The sequence below is a fragment of the Prionailurus bengalensis genome, chromosome C1 (assembly GCF_016509475.1).
Source record: "Prionailurus bengalensis isolate Pbe53 chromosome C1, Fcat_Pben_1.1_paternal_pri, whole genome shotgun sequence".
Classification (NCBI taxonomy): Eukaryota; Metazoa; Chordata; class Mammalia; order Carnivora; family Felidae; genus Prionailurus; species Prionailurus bengalensis.
In genome coordinates, this window is record NC_057345.1 from 24,059,762 (window position 1) to 24,085,171 (window position 25,410).

Here is a 25,410-nt window from a genome sequence, read left to right on the forward strand (position 1 = left end):
GGCAGCAGCGAGCTCATGGGGCCAGAGAAGAGGGGAGCCCCGAACAACCAACGCCCCCATCCTTCCCAGTCCAGCCCGGCCCTGAGCGAGGCTGATGCATGACTAGACTTTCAGAGGGATGGACGGGGTACACCCCTTAAGGACTGGGGAAGGCGTCGAGGAGGACGGAGGGGTCCTCCCAGAAGTTCTCTCCCCAAAGCCAGGCCCTGCCTCTGCACTGGGCTAAGCAGCCAGAGGGCAGCTAGTTTCCAGATAGGTCCCCAGACTCCGTTCTCCCAGAGATGCGTTACAATTGTAGCTGCTGTTAGGAGCTCATTCCAGGCCCCAGGCAAAGCAGCACCATCCAGCCCTCACACCAGCTTCCAACCCCACCCTGAATGCCCAACCCCCTCCACTCCCAGGCCAAGACCCTCTTTCTCCTGTACCAGTCTCTGGGGGGTTGGCAAGAGGCACAGAGAAGAGTCATCCTATATGGATCTCCCAACTTACCCAACAGAGACACACAGACATGCAATCAGACATACATACACGCAGGTGCACCCACATGCTCACAGGCACATGCACACACAGAGACACTCACAGATGCACACAGACACGGACACATGGGGAATATGATGGTACCCGACTATCCAAATGAAAAAAAAATCCTGGTAACTGAAAAAATATATTTTTTTTGGTAACTACAAAATTTACATTGCAACTTGCTCTCCTTTTTCTTCCTATCTCTAAATGCCTGTGCCCCTTCAAAAGCCTCATTTCTCTCTCCCCCATCCTAGTCCTGCCTTCTCTCCCATCACTTCTTCCTCCTAGTTCGGAATACTTCCCAGAACCCACCATGGCAACAGCTGTGCCCAGGGGCACAGTGATGGTTCAGGATCTCAAGACAAGCAGCTGACAAGGCTGCCCTCTCCCTCCCCAGCACTTTAGCTCTGCTACATCTGTGTACAGAAACTCAGACACACCTGCCCCGACCCATACCAGGTCAGGCCCAGGGTCCCTCCTGACCAGCCAGAAGATGCAATCTGACCTTTGCCAAACTCTTTATTGAACCAAAAATCAACACCAAGCGGACTGCAGAACAGAAAACTCCAAACAGCTGACCCTCCCTTTCTTCTGCCCCTCTCTCCCTGGAACAGCTCCGGATTCAGCACTGGGGAAGGAATCAAAGACTCTCTTCTGGTAGGTAATGAGGGTCAGGTCTCTCTGGGGAAGGAACACTCAGAGCCAGCTCCATCTGTAGGACCCAAAGAGTCAGGAGCTGGGCTTTGGGGCTCTGGAGCTGCAGGGGGCTGACCGAGTAGGCCGAGAATTCCAGGGGCTGCAGGGGACAGGGCAGGAGTTGGGGGAAGGATCTCCTGGCCTGGGGACCTCAGTGAGGCTTGGAGCTGACGGCTCATGGACACCAGGGATTCAAGATGTCGGAGCAGGGCCTGGTGGGGACAGGAGGCTCTATGGAGGCGCCGGCCATGGCCAGATGGTACTGCTGAATAGGGGTGCCTGGATTGGCACCGGCCTGGCCTGGGGGGCCACTGCCCTCGCCCAGGACTCTGCCAGATCTCAGGCTCTTCCCACAGTCTCCCCCTGCCTCTGGGTGGCCTCTCCCAAGCACAAATTCCCCTTGGAGCCAGGCTGCTATTGCCCTGGTTCTGCTGCAGAGTATCCCTTGGGGGACGGGACCCCTTTGGGGCCACATCGGGACTCCTGTGCTCGGACTGGTAGCATCTCATCTCCACTTTCCTGTTGAAGGAGACCATCTTTTGAACCTTCTGCCACAGAGGTCTGGACTCTGCTGTGTCTGGAAGCCCTGCCTTGGGGAGCAGCACAGCCAGCACCAGGCTTGAGTGAGCCGCTTCCAGGCCTGGGGAAAGAGGAAGCAGAGAGACTCAAGGCCTGGTAGGAGAGAACACACCATCCCTAGAAGCTGCATTGTGAGTGCAGCAGTAGGTCTATGGTTAGGTGCCAGGAAGAGCTTTCCAGCAGCGAGATGGCGGTCCAGTGAGGAGGAGGCTGAGCCCATCTCAGGAGAGTCACTTTCAGCACGGGAAAGGGCTCGCCTGCCCGAGAGTGGGGCAGTGAATGGTTTGACCTCAAGACTGTATGGATTCAGAATCTACCACACTGTCACCAGGAAAGGCAGCCCAGAAAGGCCAAGTGCTCTGCCTGGGAATGGGTACAGCGTACCCATTGACACCCCACCCCCACCCGAGGTGCTTTACTGGAGCCATGCCCTGGAGATACCCTCCTGGGCACAAAGGCCAACCTTGGCCTAGGGTAGTGGTGGTGAAAACATCCCTCCTTCCAGTCTTAGGTGATGTTTTGGTGGTGAAAACATCCTTCCTTCCTGTCCTTAGACGATGCTTTCAGTCGATTGTTTGTGGGTCCTGCCTCTGTCCCGCTGTGTCTGCATGAAAGTGGCTGTCCCATGAGTTTCTATTCAGGACGCCTAGTTGAAGGGTCAGTATGTGTTGTGTTCAAGAGCCCTGTTGCTGCAGCCAGGCTGCCTGGGTGTGAAGCCTGGCTCTGCTCCTGACTGGCTGAGTGACTCTGGACAAGTCATTTGCTTTCTCCCTACCTCAGTTTCCTCATGTGTGAAATCAAGAAACTGACAGTTACCGTTCTGATGGGGTTATTTTGAGGACTAAATGAACTAGTGTAAGTAAAGCTTTTAGAACACTGTCTGCCACACAGTAAGCAATTTATACCTATCATTGTTGCCCCGCGTGCCCGTCTCAAGAGTTCCCTTCTGAGATGTGCCCTGCCTCCATGGCCACAGAGGTGACTGTCAACAATGCCCCATCTGGTCCCAGATGAGGGGAGGCAGGGACCGGCACGGGCATCAGGGCACTCACCGGGGCCTCCCAGAGAGCGCAGTCTGGCGGGCAGGGGCTGGAAGGCAGGCAAGGGCAGCAGGACCATCCCCACGTGTTCCACGGCTGCCAGGCCATGGCGCTGCTTATTGTTGAGGTAGGAGTAGAGCAGGCGGCAGTTCTGGGTGTCCCGAGCCCCGTGTGGGCACAGCCTGACCACGCAGATGTCCTGTAGTTGAAGGAAGGGGAGTGGCTTTTGCAGCTGCCATCTTTCCCCCCTGAGAACACCCCTGGTCTCATCCAAGCCCCTGAGGACCCCGTGAGGATGTGTGTCCCCACTTTCCAGAGGAGGAGCCAGAGAGACTTGCCCAGGGTCACAGAGCATCTACAGTTATAGTGGGAACTAGACCCAGACACCCCGAAGCAGGCCCCTGCCCTAGAGGAGGAGAGAGGGGAAGCACAGGGCTAAAGGTCCCGGGCCAGAAGGCAAGGGGGTGCTCAAGGATGGCAGTTACCTTGGCCTCGGCTGGGCAGATGTTGGCCAAAAGATCCCAGACAGTATTGGAGGGAATGCAGCCTGCTGAACGGATCACTTCGGGCAGGGCCTGGGGGCAGGTAGGATGGCCAGTCAGCCCCCTAGCTTCCCACCCACTTAGGGTACACTCAACACCAGCCACCACGAAGCCACAGCCTTCAGTGAAGAGGACGGACAGGCAGTACACCAGGACCCCAAGAAGGTCAGTGACTGCCCAGGAAGCCCCGATTGCCCCTGGAGGCCTACGGCCTATCCTGGCCAGGCTCCTACAGCTCCTCAGAAGCCCCTTCCTCCCTTCTTGAACCTCCCACCCACATCCAGTGGTTCAGCTGATCATTCAGTCACTCAACAATCACTCCTAAAGCTCTCCCCTGGATCAGGGAGGCACCAGACTGACTCCTCTCCCAGGGCCCTCTTGCATTATGCCTTGGGTTACAGGGAGTCCTTGACCCATGTGTGTGTCTGCAGGAGTGGGGCTGGCGTCTCATTTGCCCCATGCCTAGTACAGTGCCAGGCACAGAGAGGGTCCCAATGCCTTGTTTTAGAATGAGGGAGAGAGAGAGAGAGAGAGAGAGAAAGAAAGAAAGAAAGAAAGAAAGAAAGAAAGAAAGAAAGAAAAGAAAGAAAGAAAGAAAGAAAGAAAGAAAGAAAGAAAAAAAGAAGGAAGGAAGGAAGGAAGGAAGGAAGGAAGGAAGGAAGGAAGGAAGGAAGAAAGAGGAAGAAGAAGGAAGGAAGGAAGGAAGGAAGGAAGGAAGGAAGGAAGGAAGGAAGGAAGGAAGGAAGGGGTTGTGGGTAAGTGACCGGGCTGGCCAGGGTGGGAGGGAGACCCTGGAGAGCAGGGCTGGGGTACCATGAGGAGCCGACAGCTGTTTCCAGAGACCAGCTGGGCCTTGGCCCTGAACCGCTTGATGGAGAACATGTCCAGCGCTCCCTCCCAGGGCGGCTGGCTGGGCAGGGCCTTTGTGGGCCCGGCAGGCATCTGGAGCCTAGAGAGAGGGACAGAGAGACAGGGCCAGGCAGAGCAGGTTATCAGGACCTCCCTCAGCATCTCCCTACTTTTCAGAGAAGGTCCTGTGTTCCCAGTGTGTATGCTGGAACACCAGTCCAAGCACGGCCTGGTGAGGGGGAACCGGCAGACTGCAGCGACTGGTTCCAATGTACCGATGAGGAAACTGAGCCCCACAGCGGAAGCAGGATTTGCCCAAGGCCATAGACAAAGAAAAGTCCACGCCATGTCTGCCTCCCCAGCAGGTGCCCCCCCCCCTCCACTGACCCTCTCCCACCCCCCTGCCCCACACCTGTCCTGGAGCTGTGTGGGAGGCTTCTCCCTGGTTTGGGGCATCGCTGGAGAGGACACCAGGGTTGGGCTTGGGGTTCTCTGGAAGACACTGTCCCCTATCCTCCCAGTGGCTTTGAAGGAGGCTGGCAGTTCACACGAGGGCTTCCAGTCTACAAAGAACAGAGGCAGAAGCTGAAACAGGAACAGGCAGCTAGATGAAGCCAGGCCAGGGCTTTAGAACCAGGCTTTGACCCAGGTTCTCTTCGAGGTGACCTGGGACACAGATATGCGCACCCTGCCACCTTCTCCCCAGGCCATGAATCCCTGCTGCTGCTGAGCCCCACACTCAGCCCCAGCCTGCCCACCACCCCTGCACCCATCCCCCGCCCCCGCCCCAACCCATGCAGATGCGGCAGCTGGGGTCCAGGAAATGGTGCTCATGCTGCTCCGTGGTGTCCTTGTACTGCTCCGTGGTGTCCTCTGACGTGGCAGGCAGGGCCAGTGGGCTACTGTCTACGGACACCATGGGTCCCTAGGAGGCACAGCGGGAGAGAAGGGTGGGCTGGGGAGGCGCTAAGGAAGTCAGCAGCTCTCCAGGACCAGGGAGCCTCAGGGATAGGGTTTCATTTTTCCAAATAAGACGTTCTTTTACCATAAAGGTACTAAGAACTTGTTAAAGAAAATATAGAAAATTCGAAAGTTACCAAAAAAAAAAAAAAAAATCACCTCTTGTCCCACTCGTCAATGACAGTAATTGGTATTCTGGGTATTCCTTGTAACAGTTTTTCTATACCCAGGGCTTTGGGGGTTCTTTGACTAAAATAGCTGGGATCAAATATTCAACCTGTATTCTCACCGTGCCACGAATGATCGCACAGGCGCCTGCCACGCACACACGGACCATACACACCGTGGACCGTCGTGTACACATCTCCTCTATCGCTGGATGGTGGGATCATTCCCAGATCCTCACCATTGCTAGCAGTACTGAGGGCATCCTTATGCAGAAAGTATTTTCCTAAACTTTCAACCATGTCCTCAGGACAAGGTTTTAGAAGCAGAGGACAGAATCAGGGAGAATAAACATTTTAAAGGCTTTCGATGCCCACTGCCGAATCACCTTTGTCCCTCATAATAGAAATGGCTTTTTAAAAAAAACATTGCTTTGGGGGCACCTGGGTGGCTCAGTCACTTCAGCGGCCGACTTCAGCTCAGGTCATGATCTCATGGTTGGTGGGTTCGAGCCCCCCATCTGAGCTGTCTGTGCTGACAGCTCAGAGCCTGGAGCCTGCTTCAGATTCTCTCTCTCTCTCTCTCTCTCTCTCTCTGCCCTCTCCCTGCTCACTCACTGTCTCTCAAAAAAATGAATAAACATTAAAAAAAAATTTTTAAAGCACAAATATTGCTTTAGGAAGATTTTTAAAGATTTTTTAAAACTCTATTCTTGCCTTATAAACCACCTCCAGAGTTGCACCAAGGCACAGGCTTTGGAGTCGGGCAGCTTCAGATCACAGCCCCCCCGTGACCAACTAGAGTGACCCCATGACCAACTAAGTGACCCTGGGCAAAGGGCTTCAGGGTCCTCATCCAGGAAACTGGCATCACCTACCCTGTAGGTCACTGTGAGATCTGAATGAGGCTCTGTTTGTAAAACGGGCGCTTAGCAGGTGCTCGATAAGGAGTAAGATGTGATTCTGTGTTATTCTCCCCACCCCTACTCTGCCTCTGTCTCCCTAGCGAGCACTTCTTTCTGGGTCTTCAGTTCCTACCTCTATGCTTGGGTTCAATTTACCTAGAAAGCACAGGCTGGTTTGGGTTGGGGACTCCTTCCTGCACAGGCCGCAGTTCTGGAGGCTGGCCTGGTTATCGGTTTGCAGCGGGTGGGGGAGCGGGAGTTTTCATCTGTCATGTTCACTGCCATTTCCCCCATGAACAAGGCTCAAGGGGCCTGCGCTGTCCATCCTGGACACGTAGCTGATTAGAGTCGGGTGAACATCTGACCCACCGAACACCCAAGCAGAGCCACAGGGGCCTCCCGAGAGTGACTGAACTAAGCCAGGGGGGCGTTCTGATCGTCTGTGGGAGCTGAGCTGATGAGTTCACTGATTTCAGGGCTGCCGAGCCACCATGTCGGGCCCCATGCAAGATGGAGGGGCAGAAGGGAGGAAGGACAGGATGGTCACGAGGACGGAGCAGATCCCCGGCGACAAGAGGGGCTCCAGATGGGTCTCTGCCTGCCCGGAGCACTGCTAAGCCCTGCCACGCCACCGGAGAGAGCAGGGCTCTGTCCTCCGAGAACAGTCCGAGAACGGCCACTGCCTCAGGGCAGCCCTCCTGCTTCCCAACCAGAGACCTGGTGGGAATGGCTGAGGTTGGGAGAAGCTGCAGTGATAAGACTTAACCACCACTCGCGTGGGGCGCCCTGGCGTTAGGCCGGAAGGAGGGGACCGGCGCCGAGAAGGCCCGGACAGGCCATGCCAACAGGTCAGTTCCACCCCGCGGAACTGCAGTAGCGACCATTGCCTCGCTCACCAAGCGGACCCTGGGCCTCACGGTCATCAGGTGACTTGCTCAAGGCCACCCAGCTGCTGAGGTGAGCGGTGGGACCCTGGGCACGAGCCCCATCAGTGCCAGGTCAGGCTGTCGCTTACCGTAATCAGATCCTCCAGGGTCAGCGTCTGGTCCCCGTCCCGCGGGATCTCGACTTCACCCTTGTGGGTCAGTTTGAACGCCGGGAGGCTACACGGCTTCTTCTGTTGCTGCTCAATGATCTCCAGGCCCTGGTGGGGGCCAAGCCGCCCAAACTCAACCAGGCCAGGAGGTCTCAGGCCCCCAAGATATTCATACTCCTCCCACATGGCCCCTCTTCTGTGGGTCCCCTTCCTCTCCCTTCACAGTTCTGCTTCCACTATCCCCCTTCCCTAACAAGCCCTCTACCCTCAGGCCTACTGCTCCCATAGTCCACTCAGCCACCCTCCAAACTCAAGCCCTGCCTCCTCCAGCAAGCCTTCCTGAACTTCACCTCCTCCTACAAGTCAGTTCTGCCTCCCACTGGACCCCAGCTTCTGTCCTGGGAAGAGTACAGTGCAGTCCAAGAGTGCAGGCTCTGGAGCACCAGCTGGGTCGTTACTAGAAACCCTCAAGGCAATCTGGTGCTGGGCAAGCACTTCACTGCTCTGAGCCTCGACTTCTCTGTTTTCTAGGAATTAAATTAAGAGCATTAGGTTAAACAGTGTATGCAGAATGCTCGGCTGGAGCCAAGCTCACAGTAAATGCTGCCTGTCATTCTTATGGCTGATCAATATCATTCTATCTGAAATGTTTCCTGGAAGCCTGGAGGAGGTCTCATCCTCCCTGGCAGGGCTGGCTTCATGGGCGAGGGCTCCATGCTGTTGCACGCGGTGCTGCACTTCATTGGGGTCCCATACGTCATGCGGCCGCCATCTTGAAATTCTTAAGTTGTTGAGCAAAAGGCCACATGCTTTTGTTTTGGACTGCACCCTATAAGTTACGTAGCTGTTCTGCTCCTGGTCCCCCACAGGCTCCTGCACAGAAGCTCAGCCTACAGGGGACAGAGTCACCTAGTGGATTCTAGGTGAATCTAATCAGCCCAGTGTCTTCCAGAACAGGGGCCTCAGCACCCCACTCCACCCCACTGGCCTACTCCCTAGATCAGCCCCCTCTCTTTCATGGGCCACCAGCAAGCATTGTGCAAACATTCCCCAAAGCCGACTCAGTGCCCACACCTTCCAAGTCCCTGAGCAGCCCCCAGGAAGGGAGAGAGACACAGACACATGACTGTGAAGTGTGAGGGCTGTGGGGTCCCTCGCCCAGCCTGAGGCACCAAGAAGACTTCCAGCCTTTTCGAGGGCTTCTGAGGCTGAGATGGAAACAGAGGAACCCCAAGGGGTCTACCCCATCTATGGTGGATGACAATCCTGGATTCCAGACTTCAGACCATCATCCCCAGTACCCTCACCCCTGCCCCCAGCTCCACAGAAAAGCAAGTGGAAGATGACACCTCTCAGGGTGTCACCTCTCTCAAAGCTTTCCACCCCAACCCCTTTCCATTTCTGCCTCTTTTTTTTTTTTTTTTTTGGTGGACAGAGTCTCTTTGACTTTCTCCCTGCTGCCCGCTCTTTCTTTCCACTTCCTCCTTTCTGTTTCTGTCTGTCTCGTGCTCCCCGTATCTCATTCACTGTCCACCTCCTGACTGTCTCTGTCCTGCTACATCCTCTCCCCGTGTCCCTCCCACATCACCTCCCCTGACTTGACCCAGCGGCTCACCCTTTTCTCCTCCTGGTCCCGCCAGCGGGCCAGCTCTTGGGGGGCCAGCTGGGTTGAGCTCATCTGCACCAGGCCGTGGGGGGTGACATCGCCCTGAAGCACTTTGAGAAACAGGTCCTGCAGGGGCAGGTGGGGGGGCTGCACCACACTGCTCCGGAAGCCCCCACCCCAACATCCCGCCAGGGCTTCCGGCCTCCGAGGGAGGGTGTGGCCTAGCCCAAAGTGCAGCTCACCGGATTGCGGGGGTCACGCAGGTTGAACAGCAGGCTGCGGTACTTGGTCTTGTAGCGGCAGTTGGTGGCTTGCGTCAGGTCGAAGAGGGCTGCCTCAACGTCAGCAGCGATGCCCCCCACCGCCTCCTCACTCAGCACCAGGTCTGGGAGCTCCCGGAGGCTGCGGGAGGGCAAGGGTGGGGCCATGACTCTGAGCCGGTGAGGAGAGTATGGAGCAGGGTCTGGACCGACTGCGCTTTCTATCCTGGGCATTTTCCTATATATACACACATTGATTCTCACCCCAACTTCGTGAGGAAGCAGTGTTATCATTCTGCACTTACAGATGGGGTGAGTGAGGCTCAGAGAACATAAGCGGCTTGCCCAAGGCCACACGATCAGTGGCAAAGCAAGATCTGACTGCTCAGCCCGCGCTCCATCATTGGCCAGTGGAACTGGGATGGAGAAAGCCTGGGGAGAAGGGTAGAGCATCAGTCAGGCAGGGGACAGAGCCCTGGCCCTGAATATAACGCGGACTCTGCCACGGACTTGCTGTGTGGCCTTGGCAAAGTTCTACCCTCTCTGAGCCTTGGTCTCACCGTTGCAAATGAGAGCTCTGGGCTCAGATCTGAGGTGCTCCCAACAAAGGCTCACCGCGTCTGGAAGCATTTGCTGTGGGCGACAAGCGCAAGGACATGAGCAGCAGCAGTGGTTTCATGGGAGAGCATGACCCTGAAGCCAGAGAGACTCGCGTTCAAATGTCAGCTCTCCACCGGCTCGCTGTGTGGGCAAGTGACCTCACGGCTACAAAAGGGCGTTAGTCATACATTCAGAAGCCCCGACAACATGGCACGGCCCTGGGAGGTGAGGACAGCTGTGAGGATATCATGGAAGTCAGGGGAGCGGGGAGCGAGGCCTTACCGACTCCACAGCACCTCCCGCATGGCGTGGACCACAGCGCCCCGTACCCCGATATCCAGGGATAGCTTCTCCTGTTGGGGCTGAAGCTGAGCTGTGGGGAAAGAGAGTCACGAACTCCCGTGGGATTCTTAGGAGCAAGGGGAGGGAGCGACTCGATGCTCAGTCTCAGGGACCTGAGATGTCTGGGATCCAGCCCCAGGCAGCCAATCCTCTGGTGAAGGACTCAGGTTGATGGGAGCAGGGGCAGGGGTGAGAGGGACGAGTCCTAGCAGGGGCTGGGGCCAGAAGCTGGGCACGAGGCCCTGCCACACCCCAGCAGGTCCCTAAAAGACCAGCTGCTGCTAAGGCCTCCATGGCCCCTCACCTGAGTCCTCCCTCCAGTCGGGTTCAACAGGCTCCTCCTCTTCGGGCTCCCCTGGGCCGCCCTGGAGGGGAGGGGAGAGGAACTAAGGCCACACTCTGGGAGCAGCCTCCCGGCACCAGGGGGCCACTGTTCCCCCAGCCACCTCCCCACCTTCTCCCCAGTGGGCAGGAGAGGCAGCACTCACCCCAGGCCATTCGGCACAGGCCTCCTGAACAGGAGCCCCTTCCTGCACGAGAAAGGGGATATGGAGAAGTGGGGGGGGGCGGTCCCTGAGGGGAAAGGAACGACTCCTCAGATGGCAGAAGAAGTCAGAGGCCACCAGAAGCCCATGCTGTCCCTCCTGAGGGTGGGGGCTAGAAGACCTTACCCGCCGGTGGGCCAGGAACAAAGGTCAGTGACTGCCCCCTCTCCAGATGCCCTGGAGGCTCAGCCCCCACCCCTGCTCCCGTCAAGGTCCTGAATTCAGCTGTGCAGGAGAAAGCGCGCACAGGCCCCACTAGCCAGCCAAGTGAGGGTCTCACCTGTCTCTGGCTAGTATGTTCTGTGTGACCACGAGCAAGTCACCCCATGTGTGTGGGAGGCAGTGACATCTCTGTGAAGCAGGGAGAAAAATCTCAGCAGGGAGCAGGGAGCATTGCCTGTGTAAAGAACCTGTTCTGGGGCTCCCGGGGGGCTCAGTCGGTTAAGCGTCTGACTTCAGCTCAGGTCACCATCTCGCGTGTTCGTGAGCTCGAGCCCTACGTCCGGCTCTGTGCTGACAGCTCGGAGCCTGGAGCCTGCTTCGGATCCTCTGTCTCCCTCTCTCTCTGCCCCTAACCCACTCATATTCTGTCTCTCAAAAATAAATAAACGTTAAGAAAAAGAAAAAGAAAAAAGAACCTGTTCTGTACCTGGCATCCAGTGGGGCCTCGGGCCACGGGCCTTTCCTTCCTTCTGGACCTCTGGACAGGTGATACAGAGCTGGCCTCCATCATGTTCTCCAGAACCTCCAGCTTTGGATGCTGTGGCTCCCCTGCCTGGCCACAGCTGATGGCCCCCAGGAGATGGACCACTGCCCCGGATCCAAGCTGCAGGGGAGGAAAAGCACCTCAGAACTGAGCAGCGCAGGCCCTTCGGAGGGCCCGTTTCACACTGTCACTCTCCCCTATGGCACCGTAAGCCAACATGAGGACAGAGAATATGTATGTCCTGGGCCCGATGCCTAGAAAAGGCCTGACACAAAGTAGCATTCAAGAAATGTCTTGGGGAGCCTGGGTGGCGCAGTCGGTTAAGCGTCCGACTTCAGCCAGGTCACGATCTCGCGGTCCGTGAGTTCGAGCCCCGCGTCAGGCTCTGGGCTGATGGCTCAGAGCCTGGAGCCTGTTTCCGATTCTGTGTCTCCCTCTCTCTCTGCCCCTCGCCCGTTCATGCTCTGTCTCTCTCTGTCCCAAAAATAAATAAACGTTGAAAAAAAAAAAAAAAAGAAATGTTTTGCTGACTGCATGGCCTCTGTCCCAGGAGAGGAGCCTGTCTTCATTCTTATCCTTTCACCTTCCCTCCTCAGCCCCAGCCCTTTATGAGTATCTCAAGGTGCAAAATGGATTTGGGGCTTCTTATGAGCTGTAGAATCTATCCTGTTCCCCTTTTTACTTTGGCTGCCAGGAAGCTCAGCATTAACTTTGGGTCCAGCAGTTGTACCTTTCCGGGATTGGTAGATAGTAGAGGTTGTCATACCAAGATTTCTCCTTCTCTTTCCCCTTTTCTTTCTTACTTTGGGCTTTTATTCCATTACAAGTATGTTTGATTTCTTCTAATCTATTGCAAACCATGGAGAACTATTGTAAAAGCAGATGTGTCTGAAATCTAATCTTTGAATGAATTATCACGAATGGTCAGGTTCCAAAGCGTGGGGAAACTGGAAGTCTGAGGTTCAGCATCGTCGGGAAAGGGGAGTGCTACAAGGCTCTGGAGGACAGCAGGCCAGGGGGGCTGGGATTGCCTCTAGTGTGGAGGATCCCTCCCACCCCACCGAATGTGAGGAGAGGGAGGAGGAAGAGCAGAAATAAAAAGGAAAAACCTACGTAACACACATGCTTCACCCCATGGGGCATTTTCATTTCCTCCTTGGAGAGAAAGGATGCAGAGATTAGGATTCAGAGGATCAGTGACCCCACTGCAGATAATTCACAAGAAGACACTCACACAAAGGTGTGAAAGATGTTCAGTGTTCACCGGATTAGCAAAAAACAAACAAAAACCCCGAATGAGTACCCTCCAATGTCCATCAAAGGGGGAATGGTTAAGAAACCGTGATACAGCATACTATGGATTCGAAGTGGCCATTACAAAGAGTGAGTCATGGGCGCCTGGATGGCTCAGTCGGTTAAGCATCCGACTTCAGCTCAAATCATGATCTCATGGTTCGTGAGTTCAAGCCTTGCATCATGCTCTCTGCTGTACAGAGCCTGCTTCGGATCCTCGGACCCCCTCTCTTTCTCTGCCCCTCCCCTTGTGCACACGCTCTCTCTCTCTCTCTCTCTCTCTCTCTCAAAAATAAACATTAAAGGGGCGCCTGAGTGGCTCGGTTGGTTAAGGGTCCGACTTCGGCTCAGGTCATCATCTCACAGTTCGTGGGTTCGAGCCCAGTGTTGGGCTCTGTGCTGAAGGCTGGGAGCCTGGAGCCTGCTTCGGATTCTGTGTCTCCTTCTCTCTCTCCCCCTCTCCCACTTGCACTGTCTCTCTCTGTCTCTCTCAAAAATAAACAAACATTAAAAAAATTAAAACATACAAAATCAACATTAAAACAAAAGAATGAGTCATAATAAAAACTTCTAGTTTTTCGTCAGAGGCGAGGGATTAGAGCCTGTGTCTGTCTAACTCAAGCCCAGGCACTGAACTGCTGCGCTATGTGGACAGCACTGACAGATGTGGAAAGATTCGTGGAAAGATGTCAAGGCATAGAATTTGGAGGAAAAAAAAAAAAATAGGTTACAGAGCAGTATCTGTTGCATAAGCCCATTTATGTAAATACACATTTATAGACGCATAATGGAGGTTATCTCTGGGGAACGAAATTCCAGAGGGACTTTCGCTTTCTGCTTGTAGACACTTGGGTATTTATGTGACTCAAAATGAGCACGTATTTCTTTTATAACCAGAAACATATTTTTTAAATATAAAAGCAAGTTTAGAACAATGCGTGTAGTGTGCTGCCATTTGCGTTGAAAGCGAAAGAATTTTTAAATTTGTGTTTGCTTGAATCTGCATAAAATATCTCTGGAAGTATCCACAAACCTAAAAACAGAGGCTGCCGGTAGGAAAGGGGCAGGGAGCTGAAAAGGAGACTTTTCACTTTTTTTTTTTTTTTTTTTTTTAACCATGGGAATGAATCAGCCTTTCAAAAAAGTAAATTAGAAAAAGGGGGAGGGGGGGAAACGGGACATCTGGGAAGGAAAGCAGGAAAGATATTGAGAACAGTCCTCCCTGGCTTAAAACTTTTTGACTGGCCCCTGTCTCAGGGGTCTGTACACCCGCATACTAGGCTTCCGAACAGGCAGCTGAATCCGACCAGCAAAGAACTTTAGATACTGGATTTATCAGACTAGAATACAAAATACATGTAACATGTTTAACAAAAGAAGGAGTCAAATATATGAGTGAAGGGTACAACAGTATCAAACAATAACCAAGCAGATTTGGTTGGAAACCAAACACAACTTCTGGAAATAAAAACATAATAACCGTCAGAATTTAAGACTCAGTATCTAGATGGGGCGCCTGGGTGGCTCAGTCGGTTAAGCGTCTGACTCTTGATTTCAGCTGAGGTCATGATCTCACGGTTCGTGGGTTTGAGCCCCATTGGGGCTTTGTGCTGACAGCCTGGAGCCTGCTTGGGGTTCTCTCTCTCCCTCTCCCTCTGCCCCTGCCTCACTCAAGTGCTCTCTCTCTCTCTCTCTCAAAATAAATAAACATTTTTTAAAAACCCAACTCATGGGGCGCCTGGGTGACTGAGTCAGTTAAGTGTCCGACTCTTGGTTTCAGCTCAGGTCATGGTCTCATAGCTTCATGGGTTCGAGCTCCGCATCAGGCTCTGCACTGACACCGTGGAGTCTGCTTGGAATGCTCTCTCTCCCTCTCTCTCTGCCCCTCCCCCACTCACGCTCTCTCTCAAAGTAAATGCATAAACAAAAAAAATTTTAGGGGCGCTCGGGTGGCTCAGTCGGTTGAGCATCCAACTTCAGCTCAGGTCATGATCCCGCCGTTCGTGTGCTGACAGCTCAGAGCCTGGAGCCTGCTTCAGATTCCGTGTCTTCCTCTCTCTCTGCCCCTCCCCTGCTCACACACACCCACTCTCTCTCTCTCTCTCTCTCTCTCTCTCTCTGAAATAAACATTAAAAAAAAATTGTTTAACCCAAGTCATTAAGCTCACTACAGTAATAGATTAGAGAATAAAAATCGTATGATTATCTCAAAAAATGCCGAAAACATATTTGGTCAAATGTACTGTCCATTCAGAATAATGAGCAACCAGCAATAGAAGGGAGCTTCCTTAACTTGATAAAGGGCATGTTATATAAACACATGGCAAACATACTCTGGTGAGATGACCACATTTCCTGGAAAGTCCAGAACAACACAAGGGTCCCTATTAGCATCACTTCTTTCCAACATTACATTTCTTCTTGAAAAGATTTTTATTTTGTAATTTTTTTTTACCATTTTATTTTTAAGGAACCTCTACACCCAACGTGGGGCTCGAACTTACAACCCCGAGATCAAGAGTTACACACTCCACCAACTGAGCCAGCCAGGCACCCCTAAAAAAATTTTTTTAATACATCACAAGTGAAATAATAGATAAATTAGAAAATTAAGAATTTCTCCAGCAATTCTATCTCCCTTCAATCCCACTTTGATTCAACTGCCACTTCTCAGCAGAGTAGACACAGAAGAATTGAAAGCACAGACTTGAACAGATATTTGTTCCTAGCAGCATTATTCACAATAGCTGCAAGGTAGAAACCACCCAAGTGTCCACGGACAGATAAACAGATAAACAAGATGTACTCCAGGCAAGACAACGGAATATTATTCAGCCTTAGGAAGGGATGGAATTCTGATACATGCTTACAGCATGAAGCTTGAAGACATTATGCTAAGTGAAATAAACCAGTCACAAAAGGACAAGTATTGTACAATTCCATTCATATGAGGTACCAACAATAGCCAAATTCATAGAGACGGAAAGTAGAACACTGGTTATCAGGGGCTGGGGGAAGAAGGGAATGGGGAGTCATTACTTAACGGATACAGAATTTCAGTTTGGGAAGATGAAAAAAGTTCCGGGGATGGATGGTGGTACTGACAGCACAACAGTGTGAATGTAACTCAAAGCCACTGCACTGCATACGTAGATATGGTTAAAATGGTACATTTTACTAAAATGAAAAAAAATTTAAATAATGAAGAATTTCTGTCCATCAACAGATACTATAAGGCAAGCAAAAGGTGAGCAATATTTTGGAAGGATACAGAACATAGAACTGACAAAAGGATAGTATCCAAAATATATCAAGAACTCCTACCGATCAAAAAGGGAAAGTTAGGGGCACCTGGGGGGCTCAGTCGGTTGTCGGACTTCGGCTCAGGTCATGATCTCATGGTTTGTGAGTTCGAGCCCCGTGTTGGGCTCTGTGCTCACAGCTCAGAGCCTGGAGCCTGCTTCAGATTCTGTGTGTGTGTGTGTGTCTCTCTCTCTCTCTCTCTGCCCCTGCCCCTCCCCACTTCTGCTGTGTCTCTCTCCGTCTCTCAAAAATAAATTTAAAAAATTAAAAAAAAATTTTTTTATAGACGAAGTATGGAAACAGCCCAAATGTCCACTGATGGATGAATGGATAAAGAAGATGTGTATTACTCGGCAATCAAAAAGAATGAAATCTTGCCATTTGCAACTACGTGGATGGAACTGGAGGGTATTATGCTAAGTGAAATTAGTCAGTCTGCGAAAGACAAAAATCATATGACTTCACTGATATGAGGACTTTAAGACACAGAACAGATGAACACAAGGGAAGGGAAGCAAAAATAATATAAAAACAGGGAGGGAGACAAAAGAGAACAGACTCATAAATATGGAGAACAAACAGAGGGTTGTGGGAGGGGGGATGGGCTAAATGGGTCAGGGGCATTAAGGAATCTACTCCTGAAATCATTGTTGCACTAGAGGCTAATTAATTTGGAGGTAAATTCAAAATATAAAATTAAAATAAAAAAATAGAATCACAGAGATATAAGTACAGAGATTGTATCAGAGAATAAAAAGAGAAGAGGCAAGGAGAATACATTGGGGGCAAGTGACTTTTACCAGGTTTCTGATGGGAGTTTGGGATGCTATGGTTCGTCTTGATGGAATTATCCAGGGGATCTGTGGCTCTTGGGATCTGTCTGGGCTAGACTTAAAGATTCAGGGGCGATGTATTCTCCCAACTAGAGCACTCGAGTAAAAGTTCTGCCATAATAGAGTTTGACAGAGTTAAGAAGTATAATCCCACCATATGTTACCAAGAAATCTTACTGGACCTCACTGTTCTATTTATTCTTCTTTTCCTTCTTCCTTTCATTTTTCCTTTTAACAAATCACTTTGAGGGGCACCCGAGTGACTCAGTCAGTTAAGCGTTTAACTTCAGCTCAGGTCACGATCTCACGGGTTGTGGGTTCAAGCCCCGCGTCGGGCTCTGTGCTGACAGCTTCAGAGCCTGGAGCCTGCTTCGGATTCTCTGTGTGTCTCTCTCTCCCTCCCCTGCTTGTGCTCTCTATCTCAAAAATAAATAAATATTAAAATTTTTTTTTTTAATTTTTTAAGAAACAAAAAAATTTTTGGCAAAGACTTAAGAGGAATGCCCAAAATGTATGCAAAGATTCTCCTTAATATAGGGAAATGAAAATAAAAATTGAAACAACATTGAGACACTAGAGCATACTCCCACGGTGGCAAACATTGAAGTCTGATGATATCAGGTGTTGGTGCAGATTTGGAGCCACTGGAATTCATACACTGCTGGTAGGAGTATAAACCGTTTTAACCACTTTAAAAAACATCTGGCATTGTTTAAGGAAAGTTGAAGACGTGTATACCTTATAACCTAGCAATTCCACTCCCAGGAATATTCCACGGAGATACTCTCGCTCGTACGTACCCAGAAACATACACAGAACTGTTCATCATAGCAGCACCAGATGGAAGAGCAAAAAAATTCAAACAACCCAAATGTCCATATGGAGTCAATAAATAAGTCAGAGCAATATTCATGCAATGGGACACTTGCTGCCAACATCTAGGATCTGTATAATCTCGGGGAAATTGCTTAATCTCTCTGTGGTTCAGTTTTCTTATCAGTAAAACAGGGATAATACCAGTTATCTACTTCACAGGGTTGATGCAAGGTTCTTAGAACAGGGCCTGGAACACAGCACGCTGTCTCTGCCAATGCTGATGTTAAGATTCCCTACAGGTGCCTGGGTGGCTCAGTCGGTTAAGTGTCCGACTTCAGCTCAGGTCACGATCTCGCGGTCCGTGAGTTCGAGCCCCGCGTCGGGCTCTGGGCTGATGGCTCAGAGCCTGGAGCCTGCTTCCGATTCTGTGTCTCCCTCTCTCTCTGCCCCTCCCCCGTTCACGCTCTGTCTCTCTCTGTCTCAAAAATAAATAAATGTTAAAATAAATAAATAAAGATTCCTTGGCTCATGCCCTGAGAGATCCCTTCTGGGTACTCGACCACACTTAAGCTCTCCACTTCCATTCAAGCAATGTTGTCCTTGCTGATCTCCCCACCTCACTCCTCCCCTCGAGACCCGACCCCATCTACTGCTCCACTCCCGTAACACTCCAAGCTGCCTTCTGCCTGTGCACTTTTGCCCATGCTCTGCCCTCTTCCTGATATGTCCTTCTTACCCTTCTCTGCCTGCTGAGCACTTACTTCCATTGCCCAGACCCAACTCAGGAAGCCCGCTCCTCCACCCTACCCTACCTCAAACCCTCCCACCCACCATTCCCCAAGGTAGACTCAATTGCCCTCTGGGTATCTAAGGTCTGCCGGGCCTCAGTCCCTACCTCTGGTTACTTGTTCACCACCCCCCATTGGACCATGAGATCCCTGGAGGAGCCCCCCTGCTTGTTAAACAAATTATAATAAAGTCCCACAAAAATCCAAACCCCATACCCTGGCTCAGAGCACAGGCTCTGGAATCCCACGGGCCTGGATTCAAATACTGGCTCCACCACTTACTTGCTGTGTGACCTTGACTGAGTCACTTAACTTCTCTGAATCCCGAACAGGAGTATTAACACTCATTTATTTACTTATTGATATTTATTTATTTTTGTTTTTATTTTTTTAAAGGAAACTGGTTTTGGTTTTTTGTTTGTTTTGTTTTAAGGTTTACTTATTTTTGTGAGAGAGAGAGAGAGAGAGAGAGAGAGACAGAGACAGAGCATGAGTAAGGGAGGGGCAGAGACAGAGAGAGACACAGAATCTGAAGCAGGCTCCAGGCTCTGAGCTATCCGCATAGAGCCTGACGCAGGTCTCGAACCCACAAACTGCAAGATGGTGCCCTGAGCCAAAGTCAGACACTCAGCCGACTGAGCCACCCAGGCGCCCCTTAACACTAACTTTTAATGCTGCTGGGAGGATTAAATATGAGATGGTAACGTCATGTGAAGTTCCTGATATGCACGCTCTCACTGGTAAGCACCCAGTAAAAAAACAGCTGTTCTTAGGTTACCACCTGCTAGAAAGACAGGCTCCTCTCGCACACATCCCGACACTTGGAAGCTGCAGACAGCGCACCTGAGCCTGGACACCTGGGTGGGGCCAGAGGTACCTCCCCGGCTCTGGCGAGCAGAGCAGGGGGGCCCTGGCAAAGCTGCCCTCCCCACATCACCTGCTATTCCATCGGCAAAGCGGCTCCAGACCTCACTGGCCAGGAGCTCAGGACAGAGCCCCTGTATTTCACACCAGAAGAACACAACACAGCCAGCCTCTCATACCTGATTCCCATTTCATAGAGGAAGCCGCTATGACTCAGAGAACAGACACCTCCCATCGCAAGTGACCCTGTAGTGCGAAGCAGAGGCTAATCTCGAACCCACCTGTCAGCCCCCAGCGCGAGCCAGGCTGCCTCCTAGCAGAAGGTGCTGGGTCACTGCAAGGGTCCCAGACCGGCTGGACTCTCTGCCCACGCTTGCCCGCACCCCACGCAGCCCTGACCTCAGCCACCCATCCGTCCCTGTCACAGCCCCCTCTCAATTCTTGGCCTGAAGCTGGGAACCAGTTGCCATAGCAACGGGTTGTTTGGGAAGCTGTCCGGCTGAGTCAAGGATGGGGCCCGGAGGGGGAGGCAGCTGTGGGCTGCTTCCAGTCAAGGCAGGTGGGCACCTGGCGCCACCACAGAGCTCAAGCAAGCCCCTCAAAACGCTTCAGGCCCCGGAATCCTAATTCTGGGCATCTGGCCCAAATAAATCACCTGAAACGGGGAGAAACCAGATGCACAGGGACGTTCTCCCCAGCGTGGCTTAGAACAGCACAGCACTGTATATGTCAATGATAGGTAACATTTTGGAGTGTTTGCCTTGTACCAGGCACTGTGCTAAATGCCAAACACGTGTCACCTTATTTGCTCCTCACCGCCACCCTATCAGGTAAGTACTTTTAACACCCCCCCCCCCCTTTTGTGGATGAGGAAATAATGCTCAGAGAAGTGAAGCCACTTGCCTAGGTCGTTCGGGCAGTGGCAAAGCCAGGACGGAATGCCAGCCTGTCAGCATCCAGGCTTCGTACTCTTAACTACACGACGGCAGTCGGAAATGAGAAAAGGAAGTCCCAGCCCATCCTCTGGTCACACCAGCGCCTGTGGCTGTGACAAATATGTCTGCAGCCTGCTAGGATACAGGGCTCAGGGAAAGCACAGATTCGACAGAACAATACGTACCGACTTGGAAAGATCTCCAAACGCTACAATGCTTGAAAAATAAACAAAGTACAAATCCCAGAACAATGAAGCATAGTATGAGCTTATTTATATGTGTGTAATAGATAGATGTAGATGTTCATAAAAGGACAGTGGGGGGGGGGGACTCCAACCGTTAACAGCGATTATCTCCAGACGAAGGGCAGTGAGGCCTGAAAGCATTCAAAGGGACTTCCTCTTTCTGTGTTAACAAATTAATTGTGAAAAAAAAATTTCTTTCTTTAAGTAAGCTCTACACCCAACATGGGGCTTGGACTCACGACCCCAAGATCAAGAGTCGCCTGCTCTACCAACCGAGCCAACGAGGCAGCCCCACTGTGAACATTTTTTTAAATACCAAAAAAGCCGAGTTATACATTGGACATGTGATCCCGTTTCTAGGTAAAGAAAAGATATGTATGCACAGGAAAAAGACGAGAGGAAGGACATCGCAAAAAGTTGGCATCGTGGTTTTTTTTTTTCCTTATCTTCTATGATAAACACATGCGTTTTTTTTTATTAAAAATTGTTTTTGAGCGATGTTTACAAAAAACAAGGTAATAGCATTCTAGTGCAATTGTAATACCAAATAGTGGTATATCACACAGCAGCTCATGTGCTCCTATCCCAGTTTTCCTAATTTGCTGTTTGGCCCTGAACTAGTCATTTCACCTCTCTGAGCCTCAGTGTCCACATCAATAAAATGGGTATACATCAACAGCCCCTACCTCATAGCGTTGTTAAGAAGATAAAGTGCTTAAAAAAAAAAAAAAAAAAAAAAGACGACGACGACAAAGTGCTTACCAGCACATGGTAAGCAGGCCAGATACCATGATGCCGACAGGGAAGCTGCACAAACAGGCAGTATGGTGAGCTCTCAGGGTTTATACACTGGCTATGTCAATTACCAGAGGTGTGATCTTGGGCCAGTTACCTTACCTCTCTAGGCATCATGGGAATATTAAATCAAAAGTACCTACAACACATAATACATATTCAATGAATGTGATAAAACTTCCACTATGTAAGAAATATACACCAAGGGGCACCTGGGTGGCGCAGTCGGTTAAGCGGCCGACTTCACCCAGGTCGCGATCTCGCGGCCCGTGAGTTCGAGCCCCGCGTCAGGCTCTGGGCTGATGGCTCAGAGCCTGGAGCCTGTTTCCGATTCTGTGTCTCCCTCTCTCTCTGCCCCTCCCCCGTTCATGCTCTGTCTCTCTCTGTCCCAAAAATAAATAAAAAACGTTGAAAAAAAAAATTAAAAAAAAAAATATACACCAAAAGCAGGAGCGTCACCTTCTGCCTTTGGTGTAGAAACATGTTAGCTATGATTATTAATAAAATAACGATTATTCTAATTAAAGAGCAATGGAGAGAGAAGCAGTGAATACGGGGGGAAATGGCTGGGCATCGACTCTCTCACTGTGGGAGATTGGAGGAGTTTGTTAACTGCCCCGAGCCTCAGTTTCCCCATCTGGAAACATGTAGTTAATGCCCATCTTTTAGGGTTATTGTTAACACTCAAGCAAACGCAAATTTAACATACATTAAGTAATTTACTTCGTGCCTTACGCTGTGCTAGGCGCATTATTTTCCACCATCATCTCACGTAATTCTTAGAACAACCCCTATTAAATTGGAACTACTGGGGCACCTGGGTGGCTCAGTCGGTTGAGCATCCGACTTCAACCCAGGTCATGATCTCCTGGTCTGTGAGTTCGAGCCCCGTGTCAGGCCCTGTGCTGACAGCTCAGAGCCTGGAGCCTGCTTCCGATTCTGTGTCTCCCCCTCTCTCTGCCCCTCCACCACTCATGCTCTGTCTGTCTCTCTCAAAAACTAAACATAAAAAAAAATACATTTAATTAGAACTACTATCCCCTTTTTACAGATGAGGAATCTTCAGCTAAAAAATATTCCAACGCTACTCAGCTAAGAAGTGGACAGAGGCAAGATTTAAACCCAAGACTCACCAACTCCAAAAGATGTCAGCAAATGTAGTTCATCTTCTCTTTCCTGACACGGTGGGTCTCAGTTTACTCATATATAAAATGGGCGTGAAGGAGAATGTCCATTAAGAACCTCTGTAGCTTACCTCTATTAAACTCCGCCGCCAAGCACGGTGCGTTAAGACTGGCCAAGCCCTTCCTATCCCAACCTCACAGACTCAACTTACCAGTTTGGGGAAGCTTCCTGGGCTGGATTCCTCTGGCTGGTCCCAGCTGGAGTTGTCTGTGCCCTGGTGCTGGGCATGGGGCACTGGGCCCCTCCTCAACCTCCTAGCACACTTGGATCTTCTCTGCCCCACGGATGGACCTGAGCGAGCTTTGCTGGCTGCAGGCTCCAGGGAGCTGGCGGGGGCGTCGGCGGGAGCAGGGAGTCCTCGCCCCAGCCTCCCTCTGGACTCTGGCTGAGCCTTGACATCTAGCTCCTCCTGGTTGTGCGAGACAGCAGGCCCGTCATCACAGCTGGCCCCGACTATGTGCTCAGCTTCTTGCCACTCTGTGAAAGCCTTTCCAGGCACTTCCAGGCACAGCACAGAGCTCTGTGGAGGATCCCGGGCAGCTGGCCCGAGGGACAATCCTCCCTCCAGCAGTGGGACCCCGACAGGGTCGGAGGGGCCCACTGGCTGGGCCCCATTCCCCGCAGTGGGCAAATGCTCAAACTTCTCAGTCCCCGAGACACATCCCACACAACTGCCACCTGGATCTCCAGGCCCAGACCCAGTGTCCTTGGGAGAGAGAGGACTGCAAAGGTCTCCCAGGGACTCCCAGTCAGCACCTGGTGGGGGGCCTCCCACACACTGGGGGTTGTCCCCACCAGGGGACCACAAGAAGCCCCCCTCCCCACCCTCTGAGTGGGCCTCACACTTCCTGTTTTCCTTTCTTGCCCCCACAGGGGCTGGGCCTGGTGAGGACGGCAGGCTCCTTTTGGGGGGCTCCTCTTTGCTGAGGGTGGGGCTTCTCTCATCATGCCCTGGAGAACTCCCACCTCCTCTGGCCTCCCCTGGCCGGGGGCAGCTTGTCTCCTCCAGCCCCGCCAGCCTCTCCCTGCCAACCAAAGCTCTCTCTGGGAGACCCACAGACGTGCCATGAGGATTCCCAGGCCGACTTTCAGCTAAGATGTCGTGCAGAGAAACCTGGAGCCTCTTGGAGGCCCGAGTCCTCCCCTGAGCAGGCACTATGGGCAGCTGGAAGCGGAGCCCAGGGACAGGCACCAAACCCTGCCTTTGTCTCATGGCTCGCAGCTCCAGGACCATCAAGTGGGCCTCCGCCTCCAGGCTGGCCCCAGGAGCACCCCCAGCCTGGGAGCCGGCACCTCCATGGGTCCTTCCCCTCAGGACCCTTTTCCTGCTGCCAGCCCAGACATGGGCCCCAGAGTTCACCCCTGGCACGTGTGGCCTGGGGCCTGACATGGAGCTGGCTTCTTCCACATCCTCCTGGAAAAGCCCACGGCTGCTGAGACTGACGGCAGGGTCCTCTGTGCTGGAGCCCTCTGCAGCCCCCTCCTGAGACATGTCTGTCCACCTACAGGGGCCCAAAGCAGAACGCAGGCCCTGTGAAGAGACAGAGGAGACCCCATCATGCAGTGTCTGGCCGCCAGCCCATTCAGGACACCAGGCCAGGGGGAACCTGGGGGACAGCCTCCCCTCCAGGTGGAGACCCCGGGGGCCCTGCCGACTCTGAGGCCTGGCGGCCACAGGGAGACAGCACCCAGTGATATAAGCACCCCAGCAGGGCCTGGAGCCCCAGGTGAGGGAGGGGAGGCCCGCCATCAAACCGGGTTGAGCGACAGCGACGCTGCAGGGCTTCCCATCTCCGAGAGTTCACGCTTTTGCTTAACGGGGCTGGAGTAATAAAAGCGCCATTTCTTAATCACCTACTACGTGCCTAATTTCATTTCATGCCGGCAGCCACAGGTGAGGAAACTGAGACACGGGGACGTTTAGCGACTCACCGAAGGTCAGGACACGCAGATAGGGGAGGAAGAGCGGGACTTCTCCCCCCCCACCCAAAGCCCAGCTCTAAACCACTGGGCAATGAGCAGTGAGTGGGAATAACTCCCTTCCCACCGATCCCGTTCCAGTAGGTACGACTTCCAGATTCCCAGGCCTGACCTGGACGGTCCCCCACGGCCCAACGCGTCCAGAAGCTTTCACCTGGGCTCCGCGAGCTTCCCCCTCCCCGGCTTCCACCCCCGGACTGGGCAGGAGCTGGGGTCACGTGAGGCGGGGAGCCCCGGGAGAGGGAGGGAGGCGGGGCCTCTGAAGACGCGCCGTGGACGCCACCCCAGGCGTGCTGGCGTCCTGGCACCGGCAGGGGGCGCGCTCTCCCTCTCGAGGGCTTCCCGGCGGAGGCGCCAATCCCTTGGGCTCCTGGGCGGCGACGGGTGGGCGCCAGAACCAGAGATCAGAATCGAAGGACCTTGAATCTGACAGTTTAAACTTGGTCCTAGGGCCATGGGGAGTTACCGAAAGTTCCTGAAGCCTGAGGGAAGTCAGAGTCACATTTCTGCCTAATTCTTTGTTATTTTAATCATCTCAAATGTAAAAATATAATTCATACAGGTGAAAATGCACCTCCAAGCCCAACTGAAAGGTTAGAAATAAAAAGCTTAAACGTCCTCTCACATCCCGACTCTTGGGAGCCACCTTCCTTTCTTGTACTATATTTGTTGTCGTTTTAGTTTTTTATTTATGCGACTTTCGTAACCGTGAATAATATTCTCCTACTCTGTTGCTAGGCTTATTCATGTTAATGGTATCTATTGGACTGGGGCACCTGGGTGGCTCAGTTGGCTGAGCGTCCAACCTCAGCCCTAGTCATGATCTCCTGGGTCACAAGTTCGAGCCCAGCGTTGGGCTCTGTGCTGATAGCTCAGAGACTGAAGCCTGCTTCTGATTCTGTCTCCCTCTGTCCCTCCCCTGCTCACGCTCTTTCTCTCTCAAAAATAAGTTTTAAAAAACATTAAAAAAAAAAAAAGTATCTATTCACTCCCTGCTGTGGTGATCGTATTACCTGTGTTC

General features: G+C 52.2%; 1 protein-coding gene across 1 annotated transcript; it reads right to left on the reverse strand.

Annotated features, from left to right (window-relative positions):
* Positions 1–1,023: 1,023 nt before the first annotated feature.
* Positions 1,024–24,534, reverse strand: SPOCD1 (SPOC domain containing 1). Its single transcript, XM_043574378.1, has 15 exons — positions 22,561–24,534; positions 12,466–12,507; positions 11,296–11,472; positions 10,590–10,631; positions 10,406–10,466; positions 10,042–10,132; positions 9,142–9,301; positions 8,909–9,025; positions 7,273–7,401; positions 5,021–5,153; positions 4,641–4,791; positions 4,193–4,328; positions 3,323–3,412; positions 2,850–3,036; positions 1,024–1,858 (listed from the first exon to the last, which is right to left on the reverse strand). Exons 1-15 carry the CDS (start codon positions 24,157–24,159, stop codon positions 1,194–1,196), a joined length of 3,780 nt encoding a protein of 1,259 aa, XP_043430313.1. The 5' UTR covers positions 24,160–24,534; the 3' UTR covers positions 1,024–1,193.
* Between the last annotated feature and the right edge of the window lie 876 nt (positions 24,535–25,410).

Bases quoted from the DNA above. Each gene is read 5' to 3' on its own strand.
- SPOCD1 (XM_043574378.1), bottom strand. From the start codon at position 24,159: ATGGCGGGCCTCCCCTCCCTCACCTGGGGCTCCAGGCCCTGCTGGGGT. The intron at 3,413-4,192 runs GTACCCCAGCCC...ACCTGCCCCCAG, and splicing joins ACAGCTGTCGGCTCCTCATG to GCCCTGCCCGAAGTGATCCG. The intron at 1,859-2,849 runs GTGAGTGCCCTG...CTCTTTCCCCAG, and splicing joins GCGCTCTCTGGGAGGCCCCG to GCCTGGAAGCGGCTCACTCA.